This window comes from Danio rerio, chromosome 18 (assembly GCF_049306965.1).
Source record: "Danio rerio strain Tuebingen ecotype United States chromosome 18, GRCz12tu, whole genome shotgun sequence".
Taxonomy (NCBI): domain Eukaryota; kingdom Metazoa; phylum Chordata; class Actinopteri; order Cypriniformes; family Danionidae; genus Danio; species Danio rerio.
The window spans coordinates 28,285,589-28,304,012 of NC_133193.1; the positions used below are offsets into that span (position 1 = coordinate 28,285,589).

The following is an 18,424-nucleotide window of genomic DNA, read 5'->3' on the forward strand; positions in this document are numbered from 1 at the left end:
GTGGTTTGTGGGGTGCATTAAATGGATACTTCACCTCAAAAACAATACTTGCTCACCCACAAAGAGCTCCAAACTTTTATGAGATTATTTTTTCTTTTGAATACAAAAAGAGGATATTTTGAAGAATGTTGCAAACCTGAAACAACAACTACATCCGTAGTTGGAAAAAATAAATCTCTTTAAATGTGTTTTGTCCAAACTTTTTGCAGGTTCGGTCAGAAATCATCTGCACTTATGCCCTGTGTGGCTTTGCTAATTTCAGCTCTCTTGGAATTGTGATTGGAGGCCTGTGTGAGTATCTGTTCAAATTTTTATAGTCCTGACAATGCATCTTATGACATTTTTTTGGGCATTTTTTTCAGTAGATATTTATATAACATCACTGACTGATACTTTTTAAAAATGGTTTTGTTTCACAGCCTCTATTTGTCCACCAAAGAAGGGAGTAATTTCTTCTTTAGTGCTCAGAGCCTTGTTCACAGGCACATGTGTTTCTCTGATCAATGCCTGTATTGCTGGTAAGACATCAGTTATTATCAAAATCTATTTTCATATTTAGTCAAGCCAACATCACAGCTTCATGTATCATTATTTTTTTCAAATTTACACATTAACTTACTGGATCGATTCCCTGAGGATTTGCCACAGGAGTAAAACTGGTGGTTTGTGGGCTGTTCAGTTTCAGAACTTTTTTGCTTGATTTAAAGCACAGGTGTCAAAGCCAGTTCCCGGAGGGCTGCAACTCCGCACAGTTTAGTTTCAACCCTAATTAAACACACCTGATCAAACTTTCAGGCCTGTTTGAAACCTACAGGTAAAGCTGCGGTCACACTAGACTTTGAACTTGCGAAATTCTGTAGTATGGCGCTGCAAAAAGGGGCGGGATTTAACAAGATAATTAGACATGTAAAAAAGCAAGCGATTGATCCATATTTTAAGTTTCTGTCCAGAGAGGTCATGCTTTGATCCTCGATTGTTCTCACACAGTCAAATATTATATAATTTTAAAAGAAATAGAATAAATATATATTATATAGTTATACTTTTAGCTCATTCATGTAATGGCATGTCAATGGTCAAATCAATAGTCATGGGCGGCCGTGTAAGAAATTGAACATTATTCATTCATTCATTTTTTTTTTCGGCTTAGGCCCTTAATAATCTGGGCTTGCCACAGCGGAATGAACCGCCAACTTATCCAGCATATGTTTTACGCAGCGGATGCCCTTCCAGCTGCAACCCATCACTGGGAAACATTCATACACACTCATTCACAATCATACACTAGGGACAATTTAGCGTACCCAATTCACCTGTACCGCATGTCTTTGAACTGTGGGGGAAACCGGAGCACCTAGAGAAAACCCACGCAAATGTGGGGAGAACATGCAAACTCCACACAGCCACCTGGCTCGAACCAGCGACCTTCTTGCTGTGAGGGGACAGTACTACATACTGCACTATCACGTCGCCAAATTGAACACTATTTACAATATTATTAGCTTTAATCTTCATCCTGGTCAGTTCTCTGCATGGGGCGGTATAAGATTCTGACGGTTGGATAGCCTTGGATGAAAATATCCTAGTTTTAAGGTGTCACACGTAAATTATGTGCTGGATAAGTTGTCAGTTCATTCTGCTGATGCGACCCCAGATTAATAAAGGGACCAAGCCGAAAAGAAAATGAAAAAAAATATAATGTAAACAATGTTAATAATAATTCCTTACATTTATATAGTGCTTTTCTGGACACTCAAATCACTTTACACAGTGAGGGGATTAAATAACATTAAATCTTTATTCTTGGTCCAAAGAGGAATCAAAGTGAGAAAGCTTACTGGTTATTAAATTAAAAAAATGCGTATCGCGCATGGAGTGGAGCATCTGTGGGGAGTTTGCTTGTTCTCCCCATGCTTGTGTGTTGTCCCCGGGTTCTCCAGTTTCCTCTTACAGTCCAAAAACAAACAAAATTGAACATACCACATCAATACCATAGTCAAGCTCTTAGCAAGCTGTTTATCATCTTAGCCATCCCTGTATCTGTAAACAGCCAGAAATAAGTCGGGGGAGTTCATTCAGATCTACCTGAGCTCAAAATCCCTTCTTAATGGGAGGGAACCCAGGACTCAAGGTTATCATAAGCTCAACCCTCTCTCCTGGCTAAGTGGAAATTCTTGAATATGAATTATTGCATTTTGATGTGAATTCAAATACATCTAACTAATCTTCACTTTTAAACGACCTTATTTTTCTCATTTTCAACTGTTTTGTCCGTCTAATATTCTCTGTGGCTTTATATGAAGTCAATATAAATGTATGTTGAGAGAATTTTGTATGTTTGTGTTCATTGTTTTGTAGGTATCCTTTTCGTTCCTCCCCTAGACTGTGTGGGTCTGCTTCAAAATGCAGTCTTCGAACCTACTACAGCCAACCTTGAAACTTGCTGTTATGATCTTTTTAAAAGGTAGGGGCAGAGAAAATCATTATTTTGCTATCATCCACAAGCCTCCTGGACTGAACTATTGATTATGGAAAATATTTACTCAGCCACCACCAGTCTTCTTATTTATTTATTAATTGTATGTATTTTGATTTTTTTTTTGCAGCACTGTCAACAATGGAACGGTTTCTTTTGAGGGGTCCTGGAGTGTAGTGGCAAATGCCACAATTTATTTTGAAAACTGTTGTGGCCTCTATAATGCAACTGTGTGCATGTAGTTAGGCCAAGAGGTAACATACAGTATAATATAGCAATGCAAAACTCTCTCAACTAAATATACTAGTATTTATTAAATTATCACATTATGAAATGTTTGCTCAGTTGATAGATGTACAAAATGTATTTGATTTTATTTGCTCATTTATTCAAACCTAAATTCCTCGTTTATGTAGCCCATATGTGAGAGCAATTTGTGTGCAAGTATTTTATTTTTCTTCTACAAATTCTGTTGTTTTGTCTCCTGTAAATGTTGTAATTGTTGTAAGAATTTACATCCAATTACATTCTTATCAATGGCAGACATTGTGCTGTACAGATATGCTATTTAAAAGAACTACAATTTCTATTCTGATTTATGATATACAGTATAAACTATTATATATATATGTGTTCCTGAAGAAATGTGAGGAAAAAATTAAGTTTTATTAGGGGTTATTTTTATGGTTGTATGAAAACCCTTTTACATCTTACCTGTTTTTATGCGCATTTTGGACCATTGCAATGTTATTATATGTTCAATGGAAACAACTGAGTAGGATAAACTTTTTATTCAATAAAAAATGTGCATAAGCTAAACTAAAAATAAAAGATTTCAAAGATAATTCACAAAGATGTTTGTAAACAATTTATTTATGCTGAATTTAAACAAACAATTAGGTTGAAAATGAGTAAATTTAATTTGTTTATTTCAATTCAGCCCATATAAATCATCAGAAAAATCGCATGATTTTATTTTAAGAGATCATCTGATGACAAAAAAGAATGCAAAGACTGCATTAATGGTCAAACCAGCTGATCACATTGTACAACGTCTGAAATGTTCTTTTGGTCATTCTAAAATTGCACATCAAAGTGTGCTCAGTGGCTGTGCTCCAAAGGAACTACTATCTCACTACCACATATTCACTGCATTTAGTGTACACAAGTCATTTGTTTTAATAAAAAAGGCACACAGTTTTCCTAAAGCAGCAAATTATTGCAAATTATTGTTCATCAGGGAGTGTTGTTTTTTTCTGGAAATTTGATTTGAAAATGTTTTATGGGATATTTCAGTTTTGGCTGGAAACATTGAATTTAGAGCAGTGAACAGGTGCTACCAGGGTGTGCAGTAATTACAATGCATACATTGCTCATTTTTACAACTGTTTTTGTAGCAGTAACCAATCAATTAGTGTGTTTTTTGTGCTAGATTACTTGTTTAACATTCATAACATTCAATCCATCAGTAGATGGCAGCAAGTCCTTGAGGAGTGATTTATTGAATTGTTCATTTAAACAAAATCAGTGATTTGTTCAAAACAGCTGATTTATTTACAAATGAAGCAGCAGTGTGTCTGAAATAGCGTATTGTCTGAGTAGTGCATTTGAGTGTGATTTAATTTACAACTGTTAAAAATCTGTGAATTTGAGTCAAATCGTCACCTTGAAACTATAAGGTTCTATCTGCTTTTTGTTAGTTTTTGCATACCATAGCAAATGGTATGTGTGTAACATTTGCTTGTTTTTTTTTTTTTTTATCTTAAAATGTAAACGAATTTTAAAAAGCATCCCATAATGTAAATAAGTTGTCATTTAATAGGAATAAGTCAATAACTAAATTTTGCCAAAAATGTCAGATAGAAACTTATAATTCTAAGGTGACGATATGTCAATGTGTATATGTTCTACAACTGGCAAGTTCTAACATGACCTACAAGCAGTGCTGATATATTAATTTGTTAATAAAACTGTTGTGGTTGTTTTGGTGTTTTGAGAGTAAGCGAGTTTATTATGACTTATGGTAACCTCTGATTGGGTATTTAGGCAGATGATAGATTCTCAAAGATAACTTTTTTATATAAAATAAATGGTAAGTTATTTATTCATGTATTAATGTGGATTTTGTATAAGTGTGGTGGTGTCTGTATCAAATTTCTATATAAAACACATGACATAATGCACATAACTAGGCCAGTATAGCCTATAATGTTTATTAGTGCTGTTAAAGGAATTATCTCGTTCATAAAAGCTTGTACACATAGATGTTTTGAAAAAAATGTTTATTACAGGCCACATTTTTTCTGTTTTTCAGCCAGTTTCTTGAACTTTTCCCCATCTTTATTTGTTAATAATGAAATATTTTAAGCATTTTTAAACATTTTTAAACATTAAACTGCTTTAAAGACATTTATTATTTTAAAAAGGAAATAAATCCCTTAAAAAAATTTTTAGTGGCAACCGTTTTCAACACTTTAAAGAAGATAGATTTCTTGAGCACCAAATGAATGTATGTAAAGGATTACAGACTAACGAAATGGCTGTTGAAATTTTAGCTTTGCTGTGACAGGAATAAATAACATTTTAAAATGCATTAGTTTAAAATAAAAAGCAATTAATTTAAACTTGATAAATAAATCAATAATTGCAGCTTCTGTGAACATATCTCACAGACCACGTTTAAATGTTATTGTATTGATTACTTTAAAATATAATCACTTAATAAAAAGTCTCATTCCTTTACATATTAAGTGGTCAATCCATGTTAAATCAGCATCATGTAATTAATGATTTAGTGATTTTTTTTGAAACATTATGAAACATATGACATTTCTCCAAGTTTCCACAGTAAGTCCTATTTTTATTATAAGTAGGTCAGTGCTTGCACCATGTACAGTCATCTCCATTTATTCATTTTAAGGTGATTTTATGAACAAAATACTTGATCAATCCAATTCTCAAAGAAATGAAGAAAATATTGCTGTGATATCTGAAAATGTGATCTTTTAGCCTGGAACAAGCTAATTCATAATCATGTTGTGTAAAGTGCTAGCTTTGAGGTTTACGGAAATGCCTTCCTTTTTAAACCGCATCAGCTTAGTAATCGGGTTTGTTATGCGATATTATGTGGTTTTGTATAAGACCAAGCATAATTAATCTGAAACTCAAATAGGTAATAAGGGGAACACAAGGGCTCTTATGTACTACCACCTTCTTGCTGCAGCTCATTAAATAACTGAGATTTACAGACTTCTGGGGAATTAGTTATAGTGTACACTGTAAAAAATGGTTTTAAGTTGTAAATGAAGAGTTAAACCTCTACGTGCTGTCTGGAATATTCTTCTAAAATGAGAAATATTCATTTTGAAAATGAATATTTTGATCCATTTCTCAGTGAATACAGGCAATGTGTTTTGGTGCATTTAAACATAACAGATTGACTAAACAGATATATTTATTAAAATGATATTTTAGTCAACAAACATATATAGAAATTGAAAGACAGTACTATTAAATTCAAGCAAAATATTACAAAAAAAAAATTACAACCTACAAAATTTTAACTAAATTCTTCTTGCTTCTCTTGATTTTTCCTTTTTTATTTGTTTTTAATATTTTTCTATAACATATACATTTGGGTGTACTCGTTTTTGGACAGTTATCGTAAGTTATTTTGTTAGTTAAGCTCCAGGTTTGGCTTCAGTTATGAAACCAATGTACAGCTTCCTATTAAACTATGAATTTAAAAGAGAGATTTGTGAGGGGCGCACTTAAAAATGCTGAGTACTGTACTGTATGTTTATATTCAAATATTTCACTTTAAAGGCAATGAAAAGAACGTGGTCTTTGACATAAAGGTGAAATAACTGAATCTACTGTACACACAGCAACCTAAGAAAAACACTCATTTTAGAAGGACGCTCAGATGGCACTTTGAGGTTTCTGCAACTGAAAAAAGATGTTTTAAAATAAAGGAATATTTCCATGTTTACTGTGCTCTGCAAATAAATTAAAAAATGTTTTTTAAACTTCTCTGTTTTGTCTTGATTCTAGTTTTCTATAAGCATTTTTTTTGGTTTCAGAAAAAAGTCAAAATAATGGACGCTTTTCTTTGAAACAAGCTAATTTGATTATTTTGCTTAAAACAAGCTCATTTTGACTTGTTTTTTCTGATCATTATCAAATATTTGCACTAGAAGCATTTTTGAAATGTTTTAAATATATATTTTTAACATTAACAATCAATTTCTTTGTGAAAGTGTTTCATCACAGCAGTATTTCAGTGTATTCTTCTGCACTCTACAGCTAAATGTCGGAAGATAAAAAGAAAACACGTTTTTAAAATCACAAGTTCCACACAGATATATATACAACAGTTGTTTATTAATAATTTCACCCGTACATAAAGCAGACAGACCAGTAGAAACACCAAATACAAAAATACAACTTTTATACAAATATTTACACAGACTAAAGATTTAAACCGATTTCTGATCAAGCAACCTGCTTCTCTTTCTCGCTTTTCTGAGTCAGTTTCACAGTGATCGCAGTGCCGAAGATTTTGTCCCAGTGACTGAAGAAAGGTGCAAAGTTGCTGCTGGGTTTCTGATGGTGCATGTCATGTGCCATCGCTCCTCCAAGAAGCCCGAATGGAACCAGATGCCCAGGGGAAAAAGGCAGGTCATAGCCGATGTGGTCTTCCACAGACATCCAGATGCTGTACACGGTGAGGGTCCAGACGGTCAGTGGATGGCACTTCAGCAGGATGGGGTCGATGTTGCTCCAGAAGCCTACCGTCATGAGCTCTACACCGCTGAGGTGCTGGGTGGACCAGGAGAACGGAGAGATGTAATCGTGATGGATGGCATGGACCCACCTGTATAAGTGCGGGTTTTTGTGGTGCACCATGTGCCAGAGGAAGTACTGGGTGTCAAAGACCAGCAAAGCTCCCAAACCGCCAGAAAACATCTCCCATACTGTCGGCGCAACGGTGGGAAGAGGAGGCATAGGCATTACCACGTTGGTGATCAACACGGCTGGAAGAACGAAGACCAGATGGTTGTAGACCGCCGTCCAGAGAGTCCTCAGCATCATTCCAACAGTGGGACGCCGGTCCTTTTGGATCTTATACTTAAACAGAGGAGCTTTCTCTCCCAATACATCCAGCACGGCGAAGGGGACACTGAAGATGATGTAGCTGGAGAAGGCCAGCAGTACTGGGAAGAACGGAGAGGAGATGAGGGTGTAGTGGCGGAGCAGCAGGTAGTCCCACAGGGGCTGGAGGACGCGGTCTGAGGCGCTGGAGGTCGGGAGCTGGAAAACCACTTCACTGATGTTCCACATCCTGCTGCTGGATTGAGCAACGCTGGAGAGCGAATGCCAATGGGAAACAAATCTGCCGTATTTATACTGCTGAACCAGACTTGGACCTCTGAAAAAAAAAAAAACACATGATAAAGCACTTTCCCTTCGTTAGGTTCAGCCAATACCCTACCTTTCCCAGACTTGAAACAAGACCGCTAGTAAACCACTGATATTCTGGATTACTTCAAATCCTGGCGCAAAAAACAAAAAGCTTTCACAAATACCCCAGACTCTGCCTCGCTTTAAAATATCTGGGTTATTGAACGGACTGCACTTTGCTGAATCTACAGGATTACTTATTAATTTCTTTTTTTTCTTCTCTATAATTTAAGTGAAGCAAGTTCAATTTTATTTTATTTAAGTATGAAATATCATATCATCGCAAATCAATCATCTGATTTGAATGATATAGTTTTACAAACATATAAAAAACAGTCCTTTAAAATGTTTTAATTTTTAAATAAAATATATCTGTGATCATTTAAAAGTAAATTTTATTTAAAAACCATTAATAATTTCTGATATCTATGGTTTTACTTTTACACCTGACCCAGAAATGTCTTTATTTGGGTACTCTCGTTCTCTGCTGGATTATAATGTGTCCATACAAAGCACCATCATTATAGAATGATTATTGCTAAGAGTGTGATTGTAAAACTGTGGAAATCAGATTCTGTTCCTCAGTTTAAGACAAGCTTAACTTATCTCACTCAAATATTGCACATGGAAAGAGTCCATTAAGGAGTTATTAATAATCTTGATAAGTTTTACAGTATATGGACACCATTTCTTGATCACTTGGACCAATATAATGCAGATTCCGAGCAGCAGTGCAATGCTTAATTAGATTAGATTTAGATTAGATTCAACTTTATTGTCATTACACATGTACAAGTACAATGCAACGAAATGCAGTTTAGGTCTAACCAGCAGTGCAATAGCAGCAAGTGCAGGATATAGGAATAAGTTATAAAGTGCAGTTATAGAAAACTATAGTGATATTTACAGATGGATGTACTATCAACATTATATACAGGTTGGATAAGCTATGAACAGATTTACAAAATATGAATATATGTGCAGGTTGCTATTAATAATCAGTAGTGTGCAGATAGATAAACATGATTACAAGTGTATATGTTACAATATATGAATATATGTACAGGGATAGATAAACATGATTACAAGTGTATATGTTACAATATATATATATATGTACAGGTTGCTATTAATAATCAGTAGCATGCAGAAAAATAAGCATGATTACAAGTGTATATGTATAGTGGGTGTGTACATAATTACAAATGCCCATATGCAGTGGGTATGTACAGTTCAATAAGTAAACAGTTCAATGTGGTGCAGTGAATGTGCAAATTTTAAATGTGCAAATGTTAGACAGTGCAGTTATTGCGAGGAGTTTAAGTTAGAGGAGAGTGGGGGGTGTATTGGGGGGGGGCAAAAGAGTCAGTGTGGGGCAGAGTTCAGGAGGGAGACAGCTCTGGGGAAAAAGCTGTTCCTCAGTCTGCTGGTTTTTGTCCGGGGGAGCCTGAAGCGCCTGCCGGAGGGCAGGAGAGAAAACTGTCTATGAGGGGGGGGCAAAGGTGTCCTTCAGAATACTGTGTGCTCGGCGCAAACAGTGTTTCTTCTGGATGTTAATATGCTCACTACCCCTATTGACTGCCTCTTTGTATTTTCATTGAAACTGTTTACATGCCCTAATTGTTTTTTAATAGTAACTAACTTACTTTATTTAATTAATATTACCTTTATTTTCTTTGTATTATCATGCTTATTTCATGTTTTTTTTTGCTTGGTAATTATTGAACAATGTAAAACAAAAAACATTAATAATGTTGTTCTACTTGACAATTCAAAAAATGTGAATATATTATTCACTTAATCCCTGATTTCCCCACAGTGGAATGAACCGCCATATAATATTGTTTTAAAAAGACGCTCTGGGACTGGGAATGGTTTTGTTGCATCAGTACGTAACTTTCCTCACAACTGATTGGTTTAGTTTGGGTTTGTGACCTCTAAACCAGAACAACCTGCTCCAAAGTAGCTGTGTAGCGTAAATTACTGTGATGAAACATGACTAAAATCATTCCATCGAAAAACTCATGCAAGTTCATGTTAAGCTTGAACAAACTCTGAGTAAAACCCAAAGTGACTTTGTGCAACAGGCCTCAGGTGTATTGCCTTTCGATCCCATTTAATTATCTTCAAATATCACATTCATCATGTTTAATTATGTGAAGACAACACTTACTAGAGGGCATGCAGAGTTTAATATGATTTCTGTCTAAGACACTCTCAGTACAATGTTCCTCAGAGAATCGTAACTGCACTGTCATTTTTTAGCTATTAGATATTTTGTCACCTTGAAATTATAAGATTCTATCTGTGTTCTCAATGATTTTGAGATAATATAGATTTTTGCATTCTATAGAACAGTATGTGTGTAACATTTGTTTTTTTTATGAAAAGTCTTAAAATGTAAACTACTGATAAATAAATGGCCCATATTGTAAATAAGTAGTAATTTAATAAGAATATGTCAATAACTCAATTTTGACAAAAATATCAGATCATGATTTCTTATGAAGCTTTTAGTTGGCGTGACCTTTATTGTTCAGGAACCCAGTACTGGGAAACCCCCATGCACTCATTTACTTTCATTTAGTTTATTCAATTCACCTATAGCCATATCTTTGGACTGGGGGAAACCGGAGCATGCAGAGCAAACCCACACCCACATGGGGAGAACATGCCAACTGACACAGCTAAGGCTCGAACCAGCAACCTTCTTGCTGTGAGGCAGGCAACAGTGCTAACCACTAAACCAACGAGTTGTCCTTTCCCATTATCATGTGTTGAGATTTGTAGTAAATGAAAAGATAATCATCTTACATGCATTGAATTCTGCTTTATGCATGGGCCAGTACAAGATTCTAACTGTATGATAACCTTGGCTAAAAATATCATGGTATTGTGATTACTTCTCTAAAATATATTCTTTTAAAATATTTGAGTTAAAAACAAAAACCTTTTTTCTCTTTTGAACACAGTATATTTTATTTTGAGAAACATTTCAAATATTTTGGAACAGTAACATGTCAGGCTAAATGAATTATTGACTTCTACTGTCTTCATTTGTTTCAAAAACTATTTTTTTATTTGACAATTTTTAACAGCATCTTTGGATATCTTTTCTGCTGGAGATACTGTTGTCCTAAAAAACTAAAACTAAAAATAAAGTAAAAAATATTAAAAAGTACATATTTTTTTTTACTCATACAAAATTTAGATGGTTTTAAAACCTTGACTTTTCCAAATCGTGGTATACCTTGAAAACGGCTCTTGTCACATGCCTATTCTGCTTCACTCAAAATTTAAATGATTTCATTACTTAAATATAAACGTTTTTTCAAACATTTTTATTGTTACAGCAAATGTATTAAGCTGCAAAAATTAATTAACATCATTAAATAACACTTTTAACAAACATGATTCAAACTAATAAAACAACCTCCATATTTGCATTATTATTTTTCTGTAAATCTGACTTACTTGTGCTGAAAAAAAATCAAGAAACTATTTAAAAGGCTCGAGGATTTTGATGCATCAGGCACTTATAAAGTGGTTGCGTTAGTTTGGGTTTGTGACCTCCAATAACCTGCTCCAAAGCAGGTGAACAGCATGGCGTAATGTTAAATTACTGTGGCAAAGAAACATGATAAACATCATTCCACCTTCCTCTTAAGCCTGAAAACTATGTTTATGTTTGCTCAAACTTGACATGAACTTACATGGATAAAAACACAATCTGGCTTTATGCAACGGGCCTCAGGTGTATTGCTTTTCAGTCACACTTAACTGCAATAATCTACAACTATCACACAAATGTTTTGAATAAGACGTTTTCTAGAGGGCATATGCGGTCAATATGATTTTTGGCTATAATACAGCATTAAGCAGAGTATAACAATGTATCTAAAACGCACATTCATGTGGGAAAAAACACTAAAAAGACAATATAATTGTCAAAAGAGCTCTTACCTTTAGGGATGACTGTCGCCTCACTGATGTTGCGATACAGTGAAATCCCGAAAAATAGGCTGTAGCGTGAAACACCCATGTCATGTGACCAAACCAAAACATCAGGGCGTTTCACAGGCTTTTCGGTATGTGGCACACCTGGATGAACAACCACATTTAATTTGGAAATGTACTAATATGCACTGCCATTCCCTATGTAGGCCTACAATGGCAATGTATTATTTACATTTTTAAATGTATTAGTTAAGTTCAAATCTGTTCATGACATTTGGTGCACGTGCCCACCCCCCACCCCCCCCCCCCAAAAATAGCCCCCAGTTTATTTTTTCCCAATTTCTGTTTAACGGAGAGATTTATTCAACAAATTTCTAAGCATAGGCTAATAGTTTTAATAACTCATTTCTAATAACTGATATATTTGATCTTTGCCATGATGACAGTAAATAATATTTGGTTAGATATTTTTTTAAGACACTCTTAAAGTGACATTTAAAGGCCTTATTAGGTTAATTAGGTTAACTAGGTTAGAGTAGTTAGGCAAGTGATTGTATTGTTCTGTAGACAGTCAGAAAAAATATAGCTTAAAGTGGCTAATAATTTTGATCTTAAAATGACGTTTAAAAAAATAGAAACTGCTTTTATTCTAGACGGATTTAAATAAACAAGACTTTCTCAGAAGAAAAAAATATAATCAGACACACTGTGAAAATTTCCTTAAAAACATAATTTGGGAAATATTTAAAAAAAGAAAAAAAGGAGGGCTAATAATTCTGACTTTAACTGTGCATTACCATTTTTAGCCACAACGTAAATTAGGCTAAATATAATTTTAACGCTTTGTTGCAAAATAAATTAAAAATGTTTTACTGAAATTTAACTGAACATGCAGAAATGGTAAGACGGCAGCAAAGTTATTTGATATTTGCCCTAAACTCAAGGTTAGGTAAACTAAAACTATACTCGCATTTTTGTCATTCACTTTGGGATGTTGTAGCAAATTTCAATAGACTTATGTCTAATACAAAACAAATTCTGATCCAAAATAGCAAAAGGTAGCAAAATGGTTTGTCGTTTGAGGTTATAAATGCATTGACTTGTTAAGTCGATATGGTTTTGAAAATTAAACCGGTTTCTCTAGTGAACCGACTTCTGACAAGTTTCTATCACAGAATCGAGAGAAGAGCACGTTCGCAGTATTATCAGCTAATCGCGACGCCGAAATAAGTCAGATTCCAAAACCGCAGCAACCGGTTCTTGATGCGTGAGAAGCTCTAGGGTCATCCTCCAAAAATGTCAATTTTTCTGCCCCCAGACTAATCAGAACCTTTAAACTTGAAAAACTCTATGTTATAAAAACTCTACAATGCTTTTATAATGCTTTAAACTGCCATATTTGTTGTTTAATAAATGTACAACAGGCCTGTAGCCTATGTTCTTTTTTGTCAAAAAGTGGACCTATTGCAATTATTCGACGTTCGAATAGTGACATTTTAAGCAATAATTTGAGCTGGATTAACTTTACAGATGGTTATTTCCACACTATTCAATGCAACAAGAATACTTCCTACATTTTTGTCAAAGTGCTTATCATACTATTTTCGTTTACAGAAATGAATGTTTATTTAGAAATGTGCACTTAAATTGTAAGTTATTACAGTTTTATATATAATGTAATGAGATTAGAATTTTAGAAATAAAAAATATGTATTTTTCTAAATGCTAATTTATTATAAACCATCATAAAAAACTAACAAACAACAACAAATTAATGTTGTATTTATTCACAGTGGTGCTTAAACAACAACATATATTTAGATCATGATACTGAAACTAAAGCCTTGGTGCAACCAAATAAATAAATAAAGCATGCAGTTTAAAAAAGTTATAACTAATAAAGATAAAGATGTTTTATTACGTTCATTCATTTTCTTTTCAGCTTAGTCCCTTTATTAATCTGGGGTCGCCACAGTGTAATGAATCGCCAACTTATCCAGCATATGCTTTACGCAGCGGATGGCCTTCCAGCTGCAACCCATCACTTGGAAACATCCATACACACACATACACTACGGTCAATTTTAGCATACCCACCATGTCTTTGGACTTGTGGGGGAAACCGGAGCACCCGGAGGAAACCCACACGAAAACAGGGAGAACATGCAAACTCCACACAGAAATGCCAACTGACCCAGCCGAGGCTTAAACCAGCAACCTTCTTGCTGTGAGGCGATCATGATACCCACTGCACCACCTGTTCTATTACATATCTGACTAAACAAGAATTTTATATTTCCACTAATCCTCCCGTTCAAAAGAATCAAGGGTGTCAAACACTTTTCTATGACATTTGTGTAAATTCAGTAATTACTTTGTCTTTTTGAGAGTGTACAGATTTTTCAAGGTGCATGTAAACTTACAGTTTTTCTCAGTCGCTTTGGTGCATTTCTCACAACACTATTTACATTTGCACAACAGGTCATGCATTTCTCAAAACAATTAGTCATTTGTGCACATCCTAGTAACAGTTTCTCATTCCTTTCAACAAATAGCAAATGCTTTTGGACATGCATCAAATGCTTTCATTCAACTCTCTGCTTATAACATTATCATTTGCTTATGTCATGTCAGTCAAAATGAACTAAACTTGTAAATGCTGAATAATCATTCCATATAAAACTAACAGTCCTCATTTCATTACTTGAGTCATTACATAATGTCGAACTTGATGCAAAGATTTTAAATCTTTATTTTTCTGAAAATATCTTTAAAACTGAACAATTTGATGAACGATTTACAGACTTGCGTATGTTGCAGGTTCAGGTCCAACAGCAATATTGTTTACAGTTGTGCACAGTTCAACCCAAAGGGAGTTTATGTTTGTAGTAAATAAGGGTGTGTTTATTCTTTTGCACAATGCTGTGAATAAATTAGGATTGTTAAGAGCAAATGCAGTAAAAATTTGAAACATACATACAGTATCCAGTGTCTTGTACTCGGATACCTTACTAAATGCAGTGATGTTCAATTTTACTGTAGTTTTCAAATGGCTGTGCAAATAGTATATAGTGCTGTCTTGAGCATTTTCAGGAAGTGTCACCAACATCTGACTTTTTTGCATTGAAAAAATGTCCAGAGCAAACTCATATTGAAAACATGACAAAACCATTTGACTATCTAGTTCATAAACAATGGTGTCAGGACTTTTCATTTTGATGACACTGACACTTTTATTGACATCAATACTTGCTTTTGAGGAATGAACTATCCAATTTGAGCATGTGATGCGCTTTTGCAGGTTATCAGCTAGGTTTTGCAGTTTGTACTAATTGTTTTGAGAAATGCATTATCTGTTGTGCAGAAATGCACTAGTGTTGTGAAAAACGCACCAAAGCGACTGATAAAACTGTAATTTAACATTACATGCAGTTTTGGTCATATCTTGCATACTACTACTACTAATTATACAGGGTTTCTTCAGGTTGCTTCAAATCAAATGTAAGACTATTTAAGACCATTTTAAGACTATTATGAATGACATTTTAGACTTTTACAGGGCTTAATACGAAAGATTTTTTCTAATGACCCAGTTACTTCTGTAAATAGTTTACTATTAATGGAAGATCATGTAAAGGAACGTGGTGCTTTAGTTTTCTTTCCCCGATTAGAAAATTTAATATGGAAAATTTGCAGTAAAAATGTGCAACAACTGTTGTGAATGGCATCTCTTTGCAATAAAAAACTTGGATAGATCATTGGTAATTGGTGTCAGCCCAATTGGGTTACTTTATATGGAAATTAAGACCTGCTTAAAACAATTTAAGACCTACAACACAATATTTCAGTACATTTTTAAAGGCCTATAATTTTGTTTTGAAATTTCAGCCTGATCTCAATAGGAAACATACGTATTTTACGTTTTGTTTACGTTTAGTGGCTAATACGTACGAGTTCAGTCGTACAAAAATGTATGGTTTTAAAAAGGAGGCGTGGCACTTAACCCCACCCGTCATTGGGTGATTAGCAAATCGTACTAAATTGTTAGAATTACATTGTACGAATTCATACAAATTAGCCACTAAATAAAAAAGTTACAAATTGCCGTGAGATTGAGTTGGGAATTTATTACATTTTAAGACTATTTAAGATCCCGCAAACACACTGTTCTAATAAAAACAAACAACATATATTTACTTTTTACACAAGTTTATTTCATTTAGACTGATGGAAAACAGCAATCTTCTGCATTTCATATTCGGCTCATTGCACCGCTTTACATGTATTTTGGATAAAAGTAACAATAATTTGAAACTTTTTAAATTGGTGCTTTATGAAAAAGGGATTACCAGGGATTTTAATTTTAAAATTGTTACAAAAATCCCTAATGACTATAACCTTTAGCAAGTTCAAAATTTTAAGTTGAAATTATTCATTTCAACAATTTACAAATTAAGGTGCACTTGTATTTATACACATTATTAATGTTGATTTCTAACAGCAAGCAAAAAGACAGATGAAAACAATACAAAAAGTGGACACAGATCCTCGCGCTGAATATTGCAAAACCTGTCAGCTGTTTTATTTTGAAATGAATTGTACATCGCAAAAAAACAACTCTGTGAAATCATCCGAGGAGGAAAAAACGTGACTTGATGATCTGAATTAGATCAAGAAAAAGGAGAAAAACCTCTGGTGTCTTTACTTTTTTTCTTTTTGTGCTTTCTTTGGCACTGTTTTCGATGTGTTGGCATATTTGTGCCGGTCGTTCCTGCATACCAAAAACAAGATAAGAGCAAAAGTTCATTCACAGTTCAGAGACAATAAAAAGAGTGCATGATCTGGTCGTTTTCAATCATTTTAAATCACATGGGTCACCAAGAGTTTACACATGCAATAAAAAATATACAGTTAAATTTTAACTTTAAGTTCAAGGTTTAAATATATTTATCTGTATCAGGGATATATAAATCAGCCCCTTTAGGAAAAAATAATGATCCATTAGTTAATATAATTGCTAAGTATAATAGCAAGATAATAATAATAATAATTATTATTATAATAATATAAGAGCAATATTTCACATTATTTATAAATCATTTACTAATCCATTATTTAAACTCAAAATTGAACATTAGTTTTAGAGCAAACATTCTAACTAATGATGAACAACATTGTTTTCATCAGCTAATGTTGAAAAAGATGAATAAATACTGTAATAAATGTATTCACTGATTGTTCATGTAAGTTAATACATTAACTAATGGACCATTTTAAAGTGTTACCATTTAATAAACTACAATATTTTAGTGCCACATAGTTTATACCATGAGGGAAAAGTAGAAGCATATGCAGTACCTGTTCATCTTAATCTTGTTCCTGCAGCCCTGTCCGCCCTCCCAATAGCTTGTAAAGGCTCCTCTTGTCATCATGCCTCCACAGCCAACACACGGCTTACCATTGCAGTATGGCTAGGAGACAATAAAATGACAAATTACACACCAAAATGGGTCACTTACAAGTCGTTTTAGCAACAAAATAACAACACTAATGGAAACGAAAAATGTATAGTGAAAAGATCCATATTATACTGAGTATTGAGCCCTACTGTATTGAGCACTCTACTCCAAAGGTTGTTTTTTAGTATCAAACCCTTACATTTGAAGGCAATAGTTTATCAGAAATAGTTTGTGTTGTTACCGTTTTAGTACATTGCTAACAATTCTCCCTGCTGAAAATAAACAAGTTAGGATCTATTTTGGGCCCTTTACTTTTTACTTTATATATCAATGATCTTCCATCTATGTGTCCTAACAATAACATACAAATGTATGCGGATGACACTGTTATATTTATTCATGGTAGTAGTGTGTTACAAGTTGCAGACAGACTCACAGAATCACTGGTACATCTTTCAGCCTGGTTAGATCAATGCTGTTTACAGTTGAACATCTCTAAAACCGTGTGTATGTTTTTTTCTAAGAATGGTAGGCTAAGTGTAGTACCAGATGTATTTGTATCAGGGGAAAGATTACAAGTTGTATCTGTGTACAAGTACCTTGGAGTTTTAATAGATTCAAAACTATCATTTCAGTCTCAGGTTAAAAAGGTTTGTAACCGGGTCAGATTCAGTTTAGCAAATTTTAGATTTATTCGTGATCAGATGTCATGTGAGGCTGCTCTAATCTATTATCACTCCATGATCATTTCTCACATCACTTATTGTTTAACCACTTGGTCCCAAGCCAGCATCACTACTCTGAAGCCACTTAAATCTTTATACAAACAATCCATTAAAACCCTTGATAAGAAATCAGTTCAATATCACCATTGTTTAATATTAAAGAAATACAACCTGCTTAGTTGGGAAAATTTAATTACATATGTACATATCTGTTTAATGTTTAAGACTTTACATAACCCGACTTCACCATTAAATCAGTTTAAATATTAGAACGACTGCTCACCGAACTACTAGAGGAGGTGTCAGAGGAGACTGCATTATTCCTCTCAAAAAAAGCAAATTCA

General features: G+C 34.0%; 3 protein-coding genes across 9 annotated transcripts in view; 1 reads left to right on the forward strand and 2 right to left on the reverse strand.

Moving 5' to 3' along the window:
* The window catches only part of slc28a1 (solute carrier family 28 member 1), a 38,899-nt gene extending 34,433 nt beyond the window's left edge, over positions 1 to 4,466 (forward strand). For 3 of the 5 annotated variants that reach the window (XM_073929496.1, XM_073929498.1, XM_005159300.5), the window contains 4 exons: positions 210 to 291; positions 420 to 518; positions 2,359 to 2,464; positions 2,607 to 4,466. In XM_073929496.1, coding sequence (XP_073785597.1) covers positions 210 to 291; positions 420 to 518; positions 2,359 to 2,464; positions 2,607 to 2,718 — 399 coding nt within the window. In that variant the 3' untranslated portion in view covers positions 2,719 to 4,466. 5 annotated transcript variants of the gene reach the window in all.
* A 2,375-nt stretch (positions 4,467 to 6,841) lies between these two features.
* ch25hl1.1 (cholesterol 25-hydroxylase like 1, tandem duplicate 1) lies at positions 6,842 to 11,923 on the reverse strand. Its single transcript, NM_001017865.1, is given in 2 exon segments — positions 6,842 to 7,907; positions 11,903 to 11,923. A coding segment is annotated over 1 exon segment (849 nt). The 5' UTR covers positions 7,820 to 7,907; positions 11,903 to 11,923; the 3' UTR covers positions 6,842 to 6,970.
* A 4,165-nt stretch (positions 11,924 to 16,088) lies between these two features.
* Positions 16,089 to 18,424, reverse strand: part of si:dkey-24l11.2 — a 32,509-nt gene continuing 30,173 nt past the window's right edge. For all 3 annotated transcript variants that reach the window (XM_073928752.1, XM_073928753.1, NM_001083062.2), the window contains exons 11-12: positions 17,255 to 17,367; positions 16,089 to 16,667 (exon numbers count right to left, since the gene is read on the reverse strand). In XM_073928752.1, the coding sequence (XP_073784853.1) occupies positions 16,598 to 16,667; positions 17,255 to 17,367 (183 nt within the window). In that variant the 3' untranslated portion in view covers positions 16,089 to 16,597. The remainder of the gene's footprint in view (positions 16,668 to 17,254; positions 17,368 to 18,424) is intronic.